This window comes from Monodelphis domestica, chromosome 7, assembly GCF_027887165.1.
Source record: "Monodelphis domestica isolate mMonDom1 chromosome 7, mMonDom1.pri, whole genome shotgun sequence".
Taxonomy (NCBI): domain Eukaryota; kingdom Metazoa; phylum Chordata; class Mammalia; order Didelphimorphia; family Didelphidae; genus Monodelphis; species Monodelphis domestica.
Genome location: NC_077233.1, coordinates 264,660,645 through 264,682,810, shown reverse-complemented (window position 1 = coordinate 264,682,810; position 22,166 = coordinate 264,660,645). Strand labels below are relative to the sequence as shown.

General features: G+C 39.2%; 2 protein-coding genes across 2 annotated transcripts in view; both read right to left on the bottom strand.

Moving 5' to 3' along the window:
• Positions 1-2,753, bottom strand: part of LOC100016794 (integrin alpha-X) — a 36,672-nt gene extending 33,919 nt beyond the window's left edge. Inside the window, exon 1 of the mRNA XM_007497978.3 lies at positions 2,607-2,753. Within this exon, the coding sequence (XP_007498040.2) occupies positions 2,607-2,637 (31 nt within the window). The 5' untranslated portion in view covers positions 2,638-2,753. The remainder of the gene's footprint in view (positions 1-2,606) is intronic.
• Positions 2,754-14,863: 12,110 nt separating this feature from the next.
• Positions 14,864-22,166, bottom strand: part of LOC100016833 (integrin alpha-M-like) — a 47,622-nt gene continuing 40,319 nt past the window's right edge. The window contains exons 25-30 of the mRNA XM_001370543.4: positions 21,438-21,545; positions 21,198-21,275; positions 20,551-20,664; positions 20,309-20,410; positions 19,663-19,773; positions 14,864-15,169 (exon numbers count right to left, since the gene is read on the bottom strand). Of these exons, the coding sequence (XP_001370580.1) occupies positions 15,089-15,169; positions 19,663-19,773; positions 20,309-20,410; positions 20,551-20,664; positions 21,198-21,275; positions 21,438-21,545 (594 nt within the window). The 3' untranslated portion in view covers positions 14,864-15,088. The remainder of the gene's footprint in view (positions 15,170-19,662; positions 19,774-20,308; positions 20,411-20,550; positions 20,665-21,197; positions 21,276-21,437; positions 21,546-22,166) is intronic.

Sequence of the window (22,166 nt, the reverse complement as noted above, 5' to 3'; positions counted from 1 at the left end):
AAGATCAGGGAGAAGAGGAATGGAGAAGAGAGTAAAGGAAAAAAAAGATGAAATATGACAAAAAAAAATTGAGAGTAAAAGAGATTCAGAATCAGTGGAGAAGAAATGGAGGGGGGAGAGAGTGAGAGAGAATGAGAGAGAGAGAGAGAGGGAGAGACAGAGACAGAGACAGAGACAGAGAGACAGAGAGAGAGAAGAAAATCAAGGATGAAGTACAGTCTTGGGAAGTTCTCCTAACTGGTGAATGGGTAGATAAATAGGAACCAACAATGGGGACCTGAGAGGCATAGTCAGAATCTGGTTTTTATTCCACAGGGGATAATCATGACAAGTTACCTAGTTAGAAATCATTATAGCAAGTAGGGAGCACACAGTGTATAGAGAAGTGGGCCTGAAGAGGACACAGGATAAGCCATTTAACTTCTATTAGCTTCAGTTTTCTCACCTGTAAAATGAGGAAAACAACAGCATCTACTTCCTGGGATTGTTATGGGGCTCAAGAGAAAATATTTAGGGACAGTTGGTGGTTCAATGAATAAAGAGGTGAGCCTGGAGATGGGAGGTCCTGGGTTCAAATCTGACCTCAGATGCTTCCTAGCTGTGTGACCCTGGGCAAATCATTTAACCCCAGTTGCCTAGCCCTTAACTCTCTTCTGCCTTGGAACTAAAATTCAATATTGAGTCTAAGACAGAAGGTAAGGTGTTATTTATTTGTTTACTTATTTTTCAATTGCATGTAGAAACAATTTTTGACAATTGTTTTCCAACATTCTACAATTCAGATTAAGGTAAGGGTTAAAAAAAAAAGAAAATATTTGAAATGAGCTTTGTAAGTTTTAAAACTATATTAATGTTAGCTATTATTATGCCAAAAAATAACACATTTTATTTTCTCTTCTTTGGTCCCTATGAAAAACAAATTGGAATTGACTAGAAATGCATGTGGAAAATGGCTCAGGAAATAAATGGAATAATCCCATTTTCTATAGCCCTTTACAGTTATAAAGTGCTTTATCTACATTATCTGCTTTGGTCCTCACCACAACCCTGTGAGGTAGGCACTTTATAAAGCAATATTAGTGCTTTAAAAATTTTCAAACTTGGGGGCAGCTGGGTAGCTCAGTGGATTAAGAGCCAGGCCTAGAGATGGGAGGTCCTAGGTTCAAATCTGGCCTCAGCCACTTCCTAGCTGTGTGACCTTGGGCAAGTCACTTAACCCCCATTGCCTAGCCCTTACCACTCTTCTGCCTTGGAGCCAATACACAGTATTGACTCCAAGACGGAAGGTAAGGGTTTAAAAAAAAATTTTTTTTCAAACTTAGTCCCTCATTGGAAAAGAGCTAAGAAGAACCATGGAGGCAGCAGGGTTTCTGAAGTCAATGAAGGAGGCAGTATCTAGGAGGGGTTGGTCAACTAATGATATCAAGTGTTGTCAAGGGTGGAGAATGAGAACCAAGAAATGCCATTGATGCCACTGATGATTAGGTCACTGAAGACTAAGAAAATTGATCCAGTCCAGTAATGGGGAGGAAAGCAGATGAGAAATTGGTTCAAGAGGAGGAGGAAATGAGAACTCTTAAGAAAGTTGACTCAATTCAATAGTGGGAAGGAAGTTAAATTAAAAGAAACATGAGTGGAGTAGGTGAGGTAGCAAATGCGGACAATCACTCCCAGGATCAAATATAACATCCGCTGTGGTTTTCAAAGTCCTACCTAACCTAACCCTCCTCCCAAATCAACATTTGGCCTTTGTATACCTTGTACACCCCTACCTCCATACTCAGAAATCCCTTGATACTGGCCTCTTTGTTGTCATTCCTCAAACAAGATACTTGATTTTCATTGGCTGTCCTCCATAGGTGGAGCTGCCTTCTTCTATCTGTACCTATTGGTTTCCTTCAAGTCCAAGCTAAAATCCCATCTTCTACAGTAAGCCTTTCCCATTGATGGAACCCTGATGTGAAGGGGCAACAGATTGGCTTGAAGGTGGCTTTTTTCATGTTTTGAGGGGAACTGAGGGAAATGAGAAAACAAAGATGGAGAGGAAGGAATGACAAAGTGGGTGTGGGTGGCTGAAGAAGCAAGAAAGAGAAGTCTGATGCTGGATCTTTTCCTTTCAGTCCTAACTTTCCTAAGCCTTCTGTATCCCATTCTCAAAAGTTCCTTTATATCTCTTCTCACTGCTTTCTACATGTTCTAGTTTTATCTCTAGCCCATTCATTGTTCCAGAGAATGATATTACATTGGGTTCTGGCTGATCTGACCCCCTAATTCTTTTCATCAGTCTTCTCTCTCTCCACCCACTTTTAATTCTTTCCATTTTAAGGGAAAAGGGCTAACTTTGAATCAAGGTAGCTCAATTCTGTTTACTTTAGGCTTCTCTAAAATGCAACCACATAGAATACCTTTTCTCTCTGAACTTTCTTGAACAGCTTCATATCTAAGCCTCAGTTATCACAGTTTGCACTTTATCTGATAGGGACTACATTTCCAGAATCTCACATGTTAGCTCTCACTCTCAAAGTTGGTCATTGACTCTCAATCTTCCCTCCCTCCAAGTGAAACCTGTATCAAGCAACCAATAAAGCTGAAGGTCCCAAACTCACCTATTAGCAGGAAAAGGGCAGCAGACATCATGAGTGGAAGGTTTAGGACAGTTGTATGTCTTCAGTCTTCAAGGAAATCCCAGAGTAGGAACTGGAACAAAGACCAGTATACATAGCAATAGAGGAAGAGAAATGGCTTGTAGACCAAATAGCCAGGAAGGGAAGTCTCTTAATGACTCAGAGATAGAGGCGGAGAAGAAATGACATAAATAGATTAGTTAAGGGGCTGAGTGAACTTCCAATCAATTACTTACCTTCAAAAAGGATATTTCTGGCTTAGACCTTCTTCTGGTGGGTGTGATTCACAAGATTTAAATGAAGCCAGAGGTCTCTCCTCATAGCAAGAAGAAACGTAGACTTTTGGTACTTAGTTGTAGTTGATATTTTTGTTATTGTTCAGTTGTTTTTCAGTTGTATTCAACTCTCCCTATGACCCCATTTGGGGTTCTCTTGGCAAATATACTGAAATAGTTTCTCATTTCCTTCTCCAGATCATTTTACATATGAGGAAGCTGAGGCAAATAGGGTTAAGTGACTTGCCCAGGGTCACACAGATAGAAAGTGACTGAGGTCAAATTTGAATCTAGGACCTCCCATCTCCAGGTCTGCCTCTCTATCCACTGTTCCACTTAGGTGCCCCATTAGTATCAATTCTAAGACAGAAGGTAAGAGTCAAATTCCCACCCCTCCCCACTTCCCAGTTCTTCCCATTCATTCATCACATATTTAAATCAAAGCACCTATTATGGGTATCATGTCCTGTTCCTTGTTTAGACTTTAGAGGACTGGTTCCTTGGTGTTGCTGTTCTTTGGAGAAATGTGAAGAATGCAAGACTGCCCATTTCCCCTCCAAGCTTTGGAGGGCTCAGAACTCCACTAGGAAGTCTAGGGCTAGGGTTGCACAAAGGGCAAAGGAGGTATCCATTCATTCAACAAAATACATATAACATGTTAGGTCTCGCAGTAGGCAGGTACTAGGAAAGACGGAAAGCTGAACAACTCATGGTCTAGTTGAACAGAATTGTCTCCAAGGCAAGTTACTGATCTGAAAATGTATCTCGAGGTCTGGACTTGGGATTAAGCCTTTAAAAAAGTAGGGGCTCCATTTTTCTTGATAGCAAAGAATTGGGAACAAAGTAGTTGTTTATTGATTGGAGAACAGCCAAGCAAATTATGGTACATTACTGTAATGGTATACTACTGAGCTGTAAGAAAGAGTGAATGGAGGGGTAGTGAGGTGGCTCATTGGATAGAGGACCAGGCTTTGGGGACAGGAGGACTTGGGTTCGAATCTGATCGCAGATATTTTCTACTTGCCTGAACCTAGGCAAGTCACTTAACTCCATTTGCTTATTCCTTACTGATCTTCTATCTTGGAGCCAACACTTAGTATCAATTCTAAGATAAAAGATAAGGATGAAAAAAAAAAGAAATGAAGAATAGTATGAATACAGATAAACATGGAAAGATTTACATGAGCTGATGCAAAGTAAAGTAAGCAGAGCAAAATAATATAAAATAACAAAATATGATGTGTGACATGATATGACATCGTTTAATATTTCATACTATATAGCATTCTGAGATTTATAAAATGCTTTCTTCACAACAAATGCTATAAATTAATAGAGGTATTATTGGACAGCTAAGTGGCATCATGGATAGAGTGCTGGGCCTAAATCTAATCAAATCTAATCTTTAGACACTAGCTGTGTGTAACCCTGAGCGTGAGTTGGAGAAGGAAATGGCAAACCACTCTAGTATTTTTGCCAAGAAAACTCCAAATGGGGTCATGAAGAATCAGAATAATTGAAAATAATTTAAAAACAAGAGGAATTATTAATCCCCATTTTTCAGATGAGGGAACCCAGGCTCTGAAAAGTTAAATGATCTGCCCATGATTACACAGCAGAGCAAACAAGGCTGGATTCGAACATAGAACCCCTGACCGAAAGTTCAGCTTTCTCTCCACTAGTTAGCTAAAGGGTTTATTAATAATGCCCTTATGGCTCTCCTGCCTTGGAACCCATCTATAGAATTGACTCTAAGACAGAAGGTAAAGGTTTTAATTTTTAAACAATGGATCAATAGTTTGGCTCAGTGAGTCTAGGTAGGTTTTGATGGGTGTGCATTCCAAAGAGAATCATTTTGGGCTCAGGAAAGGAATTCGCAATAGCACTAATAATCATTATTATTAGTAATAAGAACAAAAATGACTACCATTATATCATGATTAAAAAAAAACAAACCCTTTTATCTTCTGTCTTAGAATTGGTAGACATATATACCAGTTCTAGGTGTTTGGGGTTAAGTAACTTGCTCAAGGTCACACAACTAGGACATGTCTGAAGTCAGATTTGGACCCAGGACCTCCCATATCTAGGCTTGCCTCTCTACCCACTGTGCTACCTAGCTGTTCTATATAGTGCTTTAAGGTTGACAAAATACTTTACAAATAACTATTTTATCCTCACAATAAACCTCGAAGGTAGGTGCTATTAGTATCCCCATTTTTTATAGATGAGGAAATTGAGTCAGACCATGATTAAGCCACTTACTAAAACTCACACTCTGGGCCAACAGGGAATCAGAATAGTTAGGTTAGACCTAGAAAGAATACATGTTTTTTTTTTCCCTATGAGTTAATTTAAAAGTTGAAAATCTTCTGATTGGACTAAAGAAAAAAAATTATATGCACGCTTGTTTACCTAACACTATTATTCCTGAATTTGTAGATGCTTTTTGTTATTCAAAACAAGCAATAAGAAACCTACTTGGAGCAAAATTAGGACATTAATGCATTGCTGATGGAGTTGTAAATTGATCCAACCATACTAGAGGACAATTTGGAACTATGTCCAAAGGGCGATAAAAGACTGTCTGCCCTTTGACCCAGCCATATCACTGCTGGGTTTGTACCCCAAAGAGATAATAAGGAAAAACACTTGTACAAGAATATTCATAGCTGCATTCTTTGTGGTGGCCAAAAATTGGAAAATAAGGGGATGCCCATCAATTGGGGAATGGCTGAACACATTGTGGTATATGTTGGTGATGGAATACTATTGTGCAAAAAGGAATAATAAAGTGGAGGAATTCCATGGAGACTGGAACAACCTCCAGGAAGTGATGCAGAGCGAAAGGAGCAGAACCAGGAGAACATTGTACACAGAGACAGATACTCTGTGGTACAATCAAATGCAATGACATCTCCATTAGTGTCAGTGCAGTGATCCTGAACAATCTGCAGGGATCTATGAGAAAAAACACTATCCACAAGCAGAGGACAAGCTGTGGGAGTAGAAACACAGAAGAAAAACCAACTGCTTGAATACATGGGTTGAGGGGATATGATTGGGGATGTAGATCCTAAATGAACACCCTAATGCAAACATCAACAGCATGGAAATAGGTTCTGATCAAGGACACACGTAATACCCAGTGGAATTGCACATCGGCTACAGGAGGGGGTGGGGAGAGGGGAGGGAAAGAACATGATTCTTGTAACTAAGGAAAATATTTGAAATTGACTAATTAAATAAAATTTTCAAAAAAAAAAAAAGAAAGAAACATACCTGGACCTTCTAGGGAATCTGGAGAAATGGGAAAGAAAGGAAAGAAAGAAATGGATGTTGGGAATCTGGAAATGTTAGTGGTAGCAAAGGAAAGTGGGTCCAGGATTCAAGTTCAGATGTAGCAGTTTTTTGAACTCAAGAAGTCAAGCTGGCTCTGAAGCTTGTAATAATTACAATTATTAATAAGAGAAATCAAGTAAAGGAAGAGGGGAAAGTGTTATCCCTAGAAGCCTTACTTTTTATAAGGGAAATAGAGAAAATCTAGAACAAAAAAGAATAAAGAACAAATATAGGTTAGCCCATGAATGGGAGAATATATTTTAGAATAAACTAGAAAGAATCAAAAACCTGAAGGATAACAAAGTAAAAGAAAACTTCTTAGAAAAGAGTGCTACAAAATACTGTTACTTAAAAGATGAGATTGGGAAAGGAGAAAGGGACAATTTTGAACAACTTGCATATTTGGAGAAAGGAATACAGTAAGGGGGTGTGACAGAGAAAAGAAAAGAAGGAATGAAAAGTTATTTAAGTATAATAAAATGTTAAAATAATTAGCTCAGGTCTTTTGAGTGGGGAGGAAGAATTTGAATTGTTAACCCCCGGGGCTAAGGGCAAATTATTGTCCAGTGGCTTCTTAGCCAGAGTGCCTCCTAGGGCTGATCCCATTGTGTTCATTATAGTAGGTCTCCATTAATCAGAGAGGTTGAAAACAACAGCACATATTTCCTTATTTCCATTACAGAAAACAATTCTTCCAGGAGATTCCATTTGTTGTGGAGAACTCATGCATTAAAATAGACCTTTTAGAAGTAAGTCATGGAAATCATGCATTTGTGTAGACTTTGCTGTAATTGTCTTAATCAACAAGAATAAATATTAAGGGACTTGGGAGAAAAAGCAATCCAAAGTCCTGTTCTCAGGGCTACTGGGGGGACAGGTAAAACTTAACATATGGTTGCTATGGGGTGGTGCCTGCTGGGGGGGTGGGGTGTCGGGGTGTTAGAGGCAGTTGTTTCCTGTTTCAACACACTACATTTTAGCTAGGACCAGGGTTGGGCTCTTTTCAAGTGGGGTGTCAGTTCAGTTGGCCCCCAGAGACTAGTTTTTTGAGTAGAGTGCAAAGCACCTGCCCTGTACCTCCTGGAAGGGTGGAGATTTTGTCCTGGAGCCAGGTTGTGTATTTCTTGGATTTTGCCTACCTGCCCTTGGGTTGTAAGTGTGCAGGCTGGGATTCCCGTCCCTGGGCTCTGTATGGGTATGTTCTCAGCCTTTGTGTCTCTCAGTTGTGTGGGGATTCTTGCTAGGGACCCAGAATTCATATCATCAGCCCCAAAACACTATTGTTCTGCATACTTGTCCAAGACCAAAGGCCCAATAAATTAACATGGAGCCATCAACAAACATTTACTTAGATTGTAAACTGCTTGAGGGCAGACACTATCACTTTGTTTTCCTTTGTATTTGTTTCACCAGCTTTAGTAGTTGTTTCCTAAATATTTGTTGAACTATTGACTGATTTTGTACCTACTCTGTTTGGCTCTATATTAAGCCAAACCCTAACCCTAAATGAGTTTCTAACCCTCACTCTACCCTAGATTACTTTCTATGAAGAAAACAAGAAGTCCTCCCCTTGGGGTAAGTTTCTATTTTCAGTTGGTTTTTAACATGCAAATGAACTACTTGAGCCTTAGGGATTAGATCATATAAGAAAAGTTTCATTCTTATACCTCACATAGATCTAATAACCTGCAAATTTGCTAGACTGCAAAAAGGGGCCGTCAAAAGCAAGTTTACAAAGGTAGAAGGACACTAGAGGATAGGCATAGGGATGGGCATCAGGAAAGGTGAGGTTTGAGCCATGTCTAGAAATGAGAGGGATGCTATGAATTGGAAGTTAATTTGAGGGTGCATAAGGGCAGCAAGGTGGCATAGTGGATGGAGTATTAGATTTAGAATCAGATAGATTGATTCCTGAATTCAAATCTGGCCTCAAACATTTACTATATGACTCTGGGTAAATCACTTATTCCTATTTGCCTCAGTTTCCCCATCTGTAAAATGAGCCAGAGAAGGAAATGACAAATCACTCCAGTATCTTTGCCAAGAAAATCCCAAATGAGGTCAGGAAGGGTTGGACATGGCTAAGTGATTGAACAAGAACAGGATATACTTGGGAGTATATCCCAGGCACTGAGGATAACTGGTGGAAAGGATGCCAGGGGAAGATGGAGTGTTGTGTATGAGGAAAAGAGAGAAGATCCTTCTGGTTTTAGAATAAAATGTGAACTTCTCTGTTGGGCATTTGGAGCCCTCTACCCTCTCTCTTCTACCTAATTCCTCAAACATGTCATCTCACTCCCCTCATCATCCTGCCTTGCAACCAAACTGGCTTTCCAGATGTTCTCGGAATTTGAAATTGTGTCTTCGATTTCTTGCCATCCTCATGCTTGGTATGTACTTCCTCACCTTCAAGGCCTCAGAATTCCCAGCTTCCTTCAAGCCTCAGCTCTGGTACCTGCCTCCTGCATGAAGGTCTTCCTAATTCGCCCCTAGAATCCTCCCAGTTGCTGTGCTCTCTCCTTCCCCAATTTACTTATCGGTATGCAGACAGTTCTGGCTTTAGTAAGTGGGCCATTCTGCAGATTTCTACATAAAATGATTTTTTCTGTAACATGAGGAAGAAAGGGAGGGAGGCAGGAAGGAGAACCTGCACATGGCTGGAGACAGAGAAGCAAAAGCAAAACAAAACGAGGAGTAACCTGGAGGGGGCTGGTGGTGAGAGAGTAATCATGTGGGCAACTGGCCAGTGAGAGGAAGAACAGTGGGCGGTGGTGGGGCAGACGTGTGGAGAGTAGGGAGGATGGGTGACACATGGGGTGAGGACAGATGCAGGCAACTTTAGCAAGGATGGAGAGAAGACAGACTAGTGGGTGAGTTGGCCAGAGTGGGGGTCCTTGAACTGGAGGTCTCAAGCCAAGTCCCAAAATCCTGCAGCCAAAGGCAAAGGTGATTTCTCCATGCCACTTGGAGGGTTTTTCAAAGGTTTTTTTGGGGGGGAGTGTGTGTGGGGAGTGTGGGGCAAAGTGGGAGGCTGCACACTGCCAAGCAGAGGGGCAGGAGTGGAAAGCAAGAGAGCACAGTACTATTTAACATATTTTAGGGGGAAATATAGATTTCTTTCCAAAATCTTTATGTAAAGTCAACTTTACAAGATGTAAATTTACGTAAAGTGAAAACTGTCTCTCTATGTTATAACATCTCAGCAAAATGTAAACTCTTTCTGTGTTTGTATTCCTACTGCCCAGTAGAATGTCTCAGATTTTTTGAGATAAATTTTTATGGACCTTTTGGTTCTTTTAATCAGAAATTTATTCTAGTATCCTTCCGTGCTCCCAGAAAGCTACTTCATATAGCTAATCATATATTTTAAGGGGGGAAAAAAGAGGAAGAAGAGACAGACATGTCAACAAAACTGATTGATACATCTAAAAAGTTTAAATATATATGCAAATGTACCACAACCTTGGATTTCCCAACTCTGCAGAGAAGTAAAGTGGAGGACATCTTTTTATAGTTCTTTTTTGGGGAACCGTATTTGTTTTTTGCCATTTTGCAACATTCCCTTTTGTTTTGTGGTTGTTCTTTCTATTTACATTGTTTTAGTCATGTCATATATTGCTTTCTTGTCTTTGATTACTCTTTATCAGATGGTATAAAGTTTTCCATGTTCCTGTGTAGTTTCAGCACCGTACCATTTCATCACATGCTTGTACCACAATTTGTTTAGCTATTTCCCCAATCCATGTAGTGCCTCACATATTAATAAATGTTTGTTGAACTGAATTGAGTCAACAACTATTGTTCTATATACCTACTTTTTATCTCTGTAAAATATTTATGATATTTATGATAATGATGAGCATGCATTGCCCAACTGAAAAATGGTCAAAGGATGTGGGCAAGTAATTTTCAGATGAAGAAATAAAGTTATCAATAATCATGTGAAAAATGTTTAAATCACTCTTGAGTAGAAAAATACAAATGAAAACAACTGAGGTATCATTTCACACCTATCAGATTGACCAATATGGCAGGAAAGGAAAATGATAAATGTTGGAGGAAATATGGCAAAATTAGGACACTAATGCATTGTTGGTGGAATTATGAGCTGATCCTACTATTCTGGAAGGCAATTTGGAACTATGCCCAAAAGGCCATAAAACTGAGCATACTCTTTGATTGTGTAATACCTCTACTGGGTCTGAATCCCAAAGAGATCATAAAATAGGAGAAGGGACTTACTTGTACCAGAATATTAATAGCAGCTCTTTTTGTAGGGGCAAAGAAGTAGAAATCGAGGGGTTATACATCAATTCAGAAGTGGCTGAAAAAATTGTGGCATCTGCTGGGGTTGGAATACTATTGTGCTATAAGATATGATAAGCAAGATGATTTCCAAAAAAGCTGGAAATATATACATAAACTGTTCCAGAGTGAAATAAGCAGAATTGGGAGAACATTGTACACAGCATCAACAATATTGTAGTATGATCAACTGTGAAAGCTTGGCTACTCTCAGCAGTAGAGTGATTGAGGACAATTCTGAAGGACTTATGACAGGGAATGCTATCCACTTCCAGAGAAAGAACTGTTGAGTTGGAAGGATGTGGATCAAAGCATATGATCTTTCAAATCAGTGTATTTATGATTTTATTTTGGGGTTTTGGTTATATATATGAGTGTGCTCTTACAACAATGACCAAAATGGAAGTGTGTTTTGCATGATAACATATATGGCCCAGATAAAATTGCTTGCCATCTCTGAGTGGGGGGAAGGAACCGAGGGAGAGAGATGGTTTAGATCTTATAATTTTGGAAAATATATGTTGAAAATTATTATTATGTGTAATTGGGAAAATGAAATATCTTTGAATAAAAAATAAATAAATAAAATTACCTCTAAAAATGAAAAAGAAAAGAAAATAAGAGAAGGAATAATAAACAAAGACAAAAATTATAGAACTGATGAAGAATAAAAGCCAAAACAATGGTACTCTTCATGAAAACCTAAGAAAGGAAAAGGCAGATCATTTTCTTCATCAGATCAAATCTCAATCACACAATTGCCTGGGAGGTGTAGAGAAAATGAGGTCACACAATGTTTACTATTTATTGGTTTAAATTTTAAAAATCTTTTATATCACTATAGCAAAATATGTTTTAAGTCTCTCCCCTAACCATTTAAATCTCTCATTTATATGTTAAGATCATGCTAGATCCTACATTGCCTCTTTTGAGCCTCATAATAACTCTGTGAGGTGTGTACTCCAATCATAATTAGGTGGAGATGATCAGGACCTTGACTCAGGTCAAATAATGGGAAAGATATCCCTCCTCCCATGTCTACCTCAAGGGACACATGAACTCCACCTCTGCCCCTACACACCCAGCACCTTCCTAGGCTCAGCCTTTTCCTTACTTCTCTTCATCCTAGCAGCATTCAGTCATTTTGCACCATAAAAAGCTTGAGGGGTCCCAGATATTTCTTCTCCCACATTAGTGGCAGCGCAGGGGAGTTCCTCTCTTGTACAATTCTTCCTGATGAACATGACCTTTTCTCTGGCAGCTCTCAACAAAAATAGGGGGCTATTTGAAAGCAAAATACAGGCTCTAAAGAGGACAGATTAAGGCAGAGGCCTATTAAGGCAGACCTTACTCTAGAAAGAAAAATGAAAGAACATTGTCAAGAGGGTGATCTGTGTCACTGAGTGACAGGGACCCTAAAACACTTTTTGTCTGGATGAGGGAGAAAGATACAATAAGAGATCCTTTTCTCTGAACAAGTCTTATGTCATTTAGGGTAAGCAAACAAAAATCAGGTTGATCTGGAATGATATAGAATCAGTGTTGGCCTTAAGAGCAGTGAGAGATCATGGTAAGGGCAAAGGATAGGACTGGGCTCATGATTCAGGATACAGAAGAAACCTCATGACGTGTTTTCCTACATGGCTTGATTTGTATAAAAGTAAAACATGGTAGAAAAAGGTTTCACCAAAACCCAACCTATAATTAATACAGAAGATGGGGAAAGTAAAATGGAGTAACATTTCTAAATATAACAGAAATCAGAGTAATTATATCAAAGTAAAAGAAAACTTAGAAAAGGCTGCCACAAAAGAATATTACTTAAACTATGAGGTTTGGGGGAAAGGAATGATTTTGAACAACTTATTTGAAAGAAAGGACAGGGTTAAGGGAAAGGGGAGGGAGGGAGGGAGAGAGAGAGAGAGAATAGAAGGAATTAGCTATTTTAGTACAACATTATATTAGAATAATTAGCTCATTTAAAGCCTTGAGGCAGTATAATGGCCTTTGAGATCCTTGTGGTTCCTTCCTCTGTTGCTTTAGGAATTTTATAATAACAAAAAGTTAGTAATACCAATACAATCACAATGAGCCACCAGCTAGGAAAATTCATAATATTTGGGCAGAGATTTGACTCTCTGCCTTAATTTATACTCATATTTATTTCTCATTAACTTCTGGTCTCTTTGTGATCGAGGAAAATTTCAGATTACTGTAAACATTTGGGTGAAGAAGTAGCAGAGTGTATTACCATGTGTATGAATAGTAGATACTGTCAATGTGGAAATCTAGAGATCCCTAGTTTATTTGGTAGGGAGGTAGAGACCCCAGGTTTTGACCAAAGCTGAAGTGGATGTCTATTGTCTGGCAAAGTGGGACCTTCCCTCAGGGGAAAACTCTCCTGTGGCAAGGTCAAAACCTGGGGTCTCTACCTCCCAACCAAATAAACTGGGGATCTCTAGATTTCCACGTTGACAATACCCAGCAGGAAAGTTGGGGAAAGAGTGGAACTTTTTTTAGAACTTTCATCCATTCTGGTGGAACTGTGTACAACAGATGGCTTCAGCAAGAGTTCTTTGTTCTGAGATACCCTGAGGGCCACTGGCCATCCCCTCCCTCTCTTTTCTGCTCAGTTCTAGTTTCTCTTTCTTTTTCACTGATCCTCTCTGTGTTCTCTTCTTTCTGGCTCAGCTCCTGATGCCCTTACTCTTTCTTTTCTGTTGCCACACCTTTGAAATTTCTCAGGTCCTAAACTTACTCTTCCTTTTGTAGGCAGAGTCCTGAGGATATAGTCCAGTTTCTTACCCTAACAGGCTAACTGTTCTGCCACCTAACTGAAATGCTTTGATTGATTCAAGGAGATATCTGGACCTTGTTCATATGTAATAAACCACAGAGATGCAATCTTATTTGATAAATGCATCAGATCTTATCATCTTGACTTTACTTTTTTTTTTTTAATTACCTAAAGTAGCTCCTTATTGTTGGTCTGTAGGCTACAGACTTGATAAAAAGGTTTTACTAATCTTTCAATTCTTTCAGTCTTCTGATGGCAGAATTGTGTGTGACTGCAGAGTTGGTATTGGAGGTCCATGCATCACCAGGTACTAGTTTCATACAAGATCCACAATATCAGACCCCCCCAGCTCGTCTCTTCATTTTGGTCTATTTGGCTAATTTCAGTTTCTTCCCCCTTTTTCTGAGGGATACACTATATAAATATGTTCCCTCTTCTTGGTACATTTAGCCATGTTGCCATCTGCAATTCTGGAGCTTGGAGAGGCGGACATTTATTTTGAATAGAATAGAGTGTTTTAAGTAATTTACTCTCTTGGACCTTTTCTCCCTGCCCCCATCCCATTCCCCTCAATCATACATAAAAGTCCCGGGCGGAGAACCATACACTTTAGAAACAGGGAACTACTCTTTCCCCAGGAAATCTTCCAACCTTTCTAATACGGTAGGTTCTAGGTACACGCCTTCCTTCCTGCTAAGCATTTATTTAGTACATCCCTGCAGTGGGTGCCAAACAACTCTTCCCCCCTAAACAGTCCATACATGGCTGATATCCGTCCTAGCTCACCAGCTTTGCCACTCTTATCTTAACCATTCCATCCACAGCTTTTGACAGACCCGAGTCCCCTTTTCCCCCTTCCCCAACGGAAACGATGAGCTCCCGCTCCCCCAAACCAGCCGGAACTTCGGAACAAAGCAGCCATTGCGCCAAGCAGGAGGTCACTGTAACTTCTTACACCTTGACCCAACAGATTCAGGATGGATGGGTAGTTTGAACTACACATGTCTGCGCCATGCTAAGAACTATACTGTCTTGAGAACCAGCTGCCCCCTGGCCAGAGACAGTCAATGAGACAAGCCCGTCTTTCCCCAAACCCATAAAAACCTCTGCCTTCCCCTACTCATTCTTGGCGTTGCCTTTACTGCGCCTAATAAAACTGGCTGAAGCACCCCACTCTGGTCTCATATTGCCTCTTGTGTGGGACTGCGTTCTTGGCTTCCGGTGGGAATACACTCACGTGGGGAAAGAAACAAAGTCTCGCTTCTTTGAATTTCCAGCTAGAACGGCGAGCTGATGCCTTCCTTACACTCCCTTGCCTTGCCCTGTCCCATATCCCAAGAGGGACACACTCAAGGGAAAGGCCAGGCAGTAATCTGCTCTTTCAGGTTTTATGCACACGCATGAACCACGATCGATTCTTATCTGGCCACAGGGGCTTTGCCAGTTGGGCCCCCTCTGCTCAAGGGAGTTAGCCACCAATGTAAGTGGGCGCACATAGCAGAGAAACCAAGCAGTTCATTTCATAGAGCCATTTCGCATATTCATTCATTCAATGACCTGCAGGCACCAATCCAGGTTTTCCACCCCTCAAGAGAACAAACACAAGAAAAACAAACCAGCCTTCATTTCCCTCTTCGGCAGGAAATAAGTGGATTGGCCCCTGGGCAAGGGGAGAATTGGGGTGTAGGTTTGACAAAAGGCTATTTATTGGTCTTCTTCCAAAGAGTTGGAGGTGAAAGGAGCTCTTATTCTGGAGGGGCTGTGGCAGGTGCATTTTCCCCAGGGCTAGTCATCATTTCTTTGTATTGACGTTTGAAGAATCCAAGCTGTGGGGATGGAGAGATGGTGAGTTAGTGACCCAGGATCATTTCCCTCTTTCTCATTTTTTGTATATCGAGAATAAGTCGGGGAAATGGGAACTCTGAAGGGGAGGCCACCAGGAAAGAGAAAATCATGAACCTAAAGAGGTGGAAATGCGAGAAGAAGTAGGGACAAGGAAAAAGAAGGCAAGGATGGAGGTAAAACTTGGGGAAATAGGAAGGAAAACACCCAATAAGGAGTAAGAAAAGCAGGAGGAGATGAGAGAGATGAGGTAAAAGAACAATGAAAAGAGAAGAAAAAGCTATGTTAGATGATAAAGTGGCTGTAACTAAATTAAGCCTTTGTATATTAACATAAAGCTATGACAAACGACCCAAATAAAATGTAAGAATAGCAATGAGGGGGAAAAAAAGGAAAATGAAAACAAAAACAACAAAAACCTCGCTGGAAAACTAACAGAATAGACAAAGAAATTAGTAAGCACAAAAGGATCCCATAACAATAAATATATCCTACAAAGAACTGGAAAGGAAGGATAGATAAATCTTCAGAATGAAAGAAAAAGTGGTGACAAAAACAACTATACTTTTTGAAGAAAGCAGGTATATTCTTTATGAGCATAGTTTATGTGTAATATAATACTATATATATAGTATATATCTATGATTGAAACTCATTGAGGGAATAGTTCAAGAAGTTGAAGGAGAATTGAGAAAGTAAAAACCTCAGTAGAAAATCTTAGTGAAATATTAATATACTATGATAGAAATGACTCAGGGGAAAAAAAAAAGGAAGAGAGAGAAGAATAGTCAATTTAAAAAAATGCCATAACTAGAAGAGCTCAGATCTTCACAAGCCAGAAGAAACAAAAAGTCCATTAGAATAATCAATCTAGGAGTTAATGCAAGATAATTACCAAGAATTATTGTAAATAGAGGGCAGAAGGAAATTTATAGGGTCCTTAGAATGCTGTCCAAAAAAAAAAATCTTAAATTTTCCTCTCTCCAGAAGTGCATTTGCCAAGTTCTTTACACTCAGAGCTTCACATTCAGGGAAATAAGTATTACGAGTATCCAAAAGGAAGCAAGTTATACGTCAAAAAGCATTAATTTAAGTGAAACAAAACAAATCAGCGAGGACAAAAAATGAAATAATAGATTGAAATATAATATGTTGAAAAGCAAAGGAAATTGGCCTGTGTCCCAAAATTGGATCTACGAAACTTGAATGTAATCCATCACAGAAAGAAGATGGTTCTTCATTAAAGTAAGAAATTTTTTCATCTTTATTAATCCATCCAGATCTAGGCAAAGCCTTTGACATATGAAATAACCAAGTAGATGAAATTTAAACAAGGCAATATACAATTGAATGCAAATAGGGAATAAGGAATAACCTTTGTTAATTGAATATACCAGGAAATGTTTTGGCTGTTTTCATTTACTTTTGTGGAATAAAAAGGGAAGCATCTTTTGTTTCTTCTTTTTTTATGTTTTCCCTGAGTCATATAGGAACTTGTCGTCAAGCTAAGGATCTGGTATTTTACATATTTCATATATGTATCATTTGTATGTTGCAAATGTTGTGGGAGTTGTTTTTATACATACCTTAAAAACGTAGTAGCAATAGTAAAGAAAGAGAGGAAGCTTGTCTATGTGGAAATTGATCATTCAGTGCTTGTGGAATAATTTCTTTCAGTTTTGAGTCATATACAAATGAACCTTCTTGTAATTAGGTCTCTTCAAGCAATGAATCAATTTAGATCCTCCTACATATTTTATACCTATTGACAGAGCTTTATTATTTAACCTGAGTTCCTGGGGACCAAAAATGTTCTTTTTGTTTTTAAAGACAATCCATCCTTGAATTTAATATAGGATGAAAATATTTAAAATTGAATTATTAACATATTTATCTTTTGAATGTGTACTGAAGTATACTGGGTGTTGTTTACTAACAAAAGCAATCTTTGCAGTGACTCACATGATATAAATACCATTTCTGAATTTTCTCTTTTAAAATAGGGCTTTTGCTGTTTTGAAATCACAGCTATTATATTGGTATGATCTTATGATGCTACTATAAGGGTCACTGAAGAAACAAAAGCTAGGAATTTAAGGGAAAGATCCCTTGATAAAAGTCATCTGGAGGATTGAATGGAAGGTGGTTTGAAGAGAAGTGAAAAAAACTTTTTTTCTTGAAATCAAGGACCATAAAGCAAAGTTAAGCAAGATGAGGAAGGGGATAGAGGAAAAAATACCAGTCCCTTTCCCACATTTTCATCTAGGTTGTTTGAAGAAAGAGAACCAAAAATAAACAAAATTCTCTCAGGCCTAGGGCCTGAACCCTAGGGCCTGTCTTTGGTATTTTTAGGAGAAGTGGTTAGTGAATGATAATAGATTCTTTAGAAACAAGAGAGATTTTATCTCTGTTTGGTGTGGCCAGGAGATTGAGTAAGGTTCGAATATTAAGAACCAAACAAATAGTATGGCATTTTGAACTAATTAAAAAAAAGGAGGAAGTCATGCAATAGAATTGAATGGAGGAAAAACCAAACTTAACAATTACAACTTTGGATGTTAATAGCCTCAATTCACCAATAAGAAGGAAGCAAATTTCAGGATGGATTAGAAAACAAAACCCAATAACAAATTAATTCCAAAGCAACATCTTATCCCAAAATAGATTCTATGTATCTAATAATCTATCTGAATAGATACAGTTATCCAAAGGGATAAATAGACTTACATCCATTAAGTCTCCCTAAGATGCTTCATTACAGTAAGGAAGTCATCCTGGGTACTTAAAAACTATCAACCTAGTGCCAACTCTGGTAGATTCTACAATGTTTGAAAAGCTTAGGGAATGGTCATAACCCCGGACTAATTGTGCTTTCTGAGAATTAGTCTAGCTCAATACAGAGAAACTCATCAACAAGAGTGTGGGCACTTGATGACTAAATATTGTCATGGCAACCCATGTAACAGTAACTTGTAGGTGTTGCTCAAGGCCAGTGATGAATAACCTTTTAGAGATCATGTGCCATTCCTCCCCCTCCCACACATACCCCCCACCTTTACCCCAGACAGGGGAGGAAGGGCTTCCATTGGCCTCTTGGGTAGAGAAGTAAGTAAAGTAAGGAATGTCCTCAGCACAGCTGAGAGGGGAAAGGGAGAAGCTCCCCGAATCTCTCTGTCTTTCTAGTGATGAATTCTGGTGGACAATGATTCACATGCCCACAGAGAGGGCTCTGTGTGTCCTTTGTGGCATGTGTGCCATAGGTTCACCATTATGGCTGTAGGTGGCAATCTTTGTCAATTGGTCATTGTTTCTTTCTACTCCCTGCTCTTTTCTAAAAGGGTTTGGAGCTGAATATTTCCAGGTCATACCTATCTCCTCTCTTGGGACCAGTTCAGGGTATGACTTTCTCATAGACTTTCCCTTTCTTCCCTGCTCCGGTCTTCTCTGTAATTGGACACCACAGTTTTTGTCAACCATACTATCACAAAAATTGGATTGTTTTTAGTCTAAGGGCAAAAAACTGCTCAGGCATAGTCCTAATTTAAATAGTATATGTTTCCAGCTCACTCCTGGCTTCCTTTATTTTTCTTGGCATAGACTAAGTATAGCAACCATACAAAACTTTACAACCAATTACAAACCAAATTCAGGATAAAGGAAGTAGCTTTGAAAAAAAAGAAGTCAAAAGGAAAAATAATATATGACAGCATCTAGTTTTAGACAGGGATGGGCAAGGGAAGTTGGGGAGAGAATAGACCTTTTTGGAACTTCTCTCTGTCCTTGAAGCCATACTTGGCAGCAACCAGAAGAAACTCTTTGAATCCTGGAGAAAGCAACATTGGGCAGAAATTTCATGCGGGGCAAGGGGGGAGGGCATGAAGAGCAAGTCCAGGAGGAAGAGCAAAATAACATCAACAGAAATCATGGTAGGTCTTGTTGCATCTGGAATGTGGGTTGCCTTTCCATATACATTTCTATGCCATATATATTTTCTTCATGCATGTCTCTCTACCAATGTGCCCTGTGTTTCTACACCTCATCCACATACCCCTTCCATGGCCCCCAGTGATGGTATACCTATTTGTGAGAGTATGCCTCAAGTTTATAAGGAAAATGTTTTATTGCTACTTTCTTACTGTGATCTTTAATTAATGGTCTTTGATTTAAATACATTGTGTCCTCTGGTTGATTAAAAAAGTGTTTTAGTAGAGTCTGTGAACTATGATTTGAAGCTGATGCGTACTAACAGAATAGCTTGTAAGAGTTAGGGGTTACCCTCTAAAGTTAAAACTATTTTTTGTGAAGGGGTTAATCATTATGATGTATTCTATGATGAATATGCAGCGGTTTTGTATGATCTGTTCAAAACCAAATCAATAAAAAATTTTTAAAGGAAGAAATATATTACAAAGGGAGAAAAATCTTTAAATTTGAGAAGACCATTAGGGATGAGGGAATGTAGAATAAGGGATATTACCTTGTATAATCCGGCTGTGATGAGTGCCAAGACCACCAACCCCCCAATACTGCTGCCCACAAGGAGGGGAACAGGAGAATGAACTTCATATCTTTCAACTTTGGTCTCTGTCTGGATGTCAGTTGGCAAGAGGTATTATATAGAGGGAAAAGAAATGTCAATGAACAAAAAAAATTCTATTAACTATTTTTACCACTTTCTCCCAGATTTGTTCTAATATGATCTTCGGAGGATTCTCTGTCTAGATTTTGGGTTCTCATATAAGAACCTTATTCCCCTTGAATCTAAGCTACTAACCCAACATGAAGCCCCTCTATTTTGGACTCCTAAAAAACCAAAAGGTCCAAATTAGTACATGATGCCGTCTGGAAGCTTTGCTCTTTAGATAAGACTTTCCAAACCCAAGTTCTATTCCTGTCTTGGAATATTTATACTCTGTTATATAGGGTGGTAGATTTGGGATTAGAGGACCTGACTTCAAATTCTGGCTCTTACTTGGATGACATTGGGCAAGTCATTTAACTTCTCTGGTTCATCTGTTAAAAGAGGAGGCTGCATTAGATGGCCTCCGAGACCCTTTCTAGCTCTAAGTCTATGATCCTCTGATCTCATATGTGAATAGAGAGTTCTCATAGAGACAGATTACCTGGGCTCTTGCAAAAATCTCCTGTCCTGGAAGTAAGTCAAACCTGGACTCATCAAAAATTATTTCAGCCAAGCTGGTAACCAACAGGTCATTACGCTTTGTCTGTGGAGGGGGGGGGGGGGAAGTAAGATGGGGGAAAAATTAGAACAATGAGATCAGACTAAGAATACAGAATGTATCTAATTTTGTATGGGCAGAACAGCTGATTTGAGATGGGAGCCTCTTGTCATATGTCTACATACCTGCTTGATCCAGCCAAAGCTCAGGTTACCTTTGATATTGAAGATCAATTCTTCTTGAACTTTAAAGGAGGAGATATTACAGCGAAATTTCAGGCAGACAGCAATGGAACAATTCTAGGAGAAAGAGGCGATATGGGCCAGGTAGGTGGCTTAGGGAATAGAAAGCTAGTCCTGGAGATGGGAGGTCCTGGGTTCAAATGAAGTCTCAGACTTTTCTTAGCCATGTGACCCTGTGCAAGTCACTCAACCTCCAGTGCCTAGCCCTTACTGCTCTTCTGCTTTGGAAATGATACTTAGTATTGATTCAGACAGAAAGTAAGATTTTTTTTTAAATAAGAAAGGAGTGATAAGGAAGAGTGACAGATCAGAAAATACAATGTGGTACTCTATATAATAATAGCAGCTAACATTTTTGTAGAACTTTAATATTTGCAAAGTGCTTTACAGTTATTGTCTCATTTGTCTCATAGATGAGGAAACTGAGGCTGGGGTTAAGTGACTCACCTAAGGTCATACAAGTGGCAGTAGTATTTGGCTAACTAAGTCAGGGAATGGTTCTTACATGGTGTAAAAACATCTGAATTTAAAAGCAAGTCTTCTCTAGCTCCAGACATGCAGTTGCTCCTAGAGTTTAGGTCTATTCTTACCACTACCGAAGTTTTACGAAGCTGTTCCTGGAAGTCAGACTGACTGGGATCTCTTCTCTCTGAAGTACATGAGAGATTCTAAGGAAAGAGAGAGACTATTAGGGATGAGATTAAAATGGGAAATCTTGAATTAGCTTTGAAAGGGAGTCCAGAATTGCATCCAAGAAAGGTCTAAGAGATACTATAAAATCCAAGGTAGGGGAACAGAGAGGGAGAATCAAAAAGATAGCAAAGGAATACCTGTGAGGGAATGAGTTCAGGATTTTTCCAAATGTCTATCTTGTTCAGCTCAACTGGGATCCAGAAGTCAATTTGAATGGGAATACACCGTTGACCTAGGTTATTCACCTGTAGAGAGAAGTTGTGGATTTTATTGTTTACTTCCTATGTTCTCCTACATGTTCCTATCTAAAACCAAATAATATGACCTCCAGGAAGTCAGCTCTTCCCTCATTTCCAAGATTTCAGGACTACAGGTACAGAACTGTAACTAGGGTAAGGTAGTTTGGGCTTCGTCCCAAACACCATCTGGTTGGATTGGAGGGATAAACTCTTTCCTCTTTTCTGTTTCTTGAACCTTGATTATTTGCCAGAATGTTCTGCTAGAGGGGAGGGAGAATAGACCCAGAAGATGGCAAGGGAGTGAGATTAATTTCAGGGAAGGTCAGGAGAGGAAAAGGGCTCTAATTCCTATCAGTTCACTCCTGATCCTCCCCTTTTCCTGTTCTGTTCCGTTCTTTCTTCCTCTACCTTCTTTTAGTTTGTATTCTGGAATGATTTACTGTTATAAGAGTTTCTTTCATCTTATATCTTTGCATCACAGGCTTTCCGTCTTCTGATATTCACTGAAACCTGGCTTTCCCTTGAATATATCATATCTCTTGGAACCATCTCCAAGGCTGGTTGCTCAATCTCTTGGCACATAGGGCCAAGATGAAGAGTTGACATACTCCTTATTCCCCACTGCCA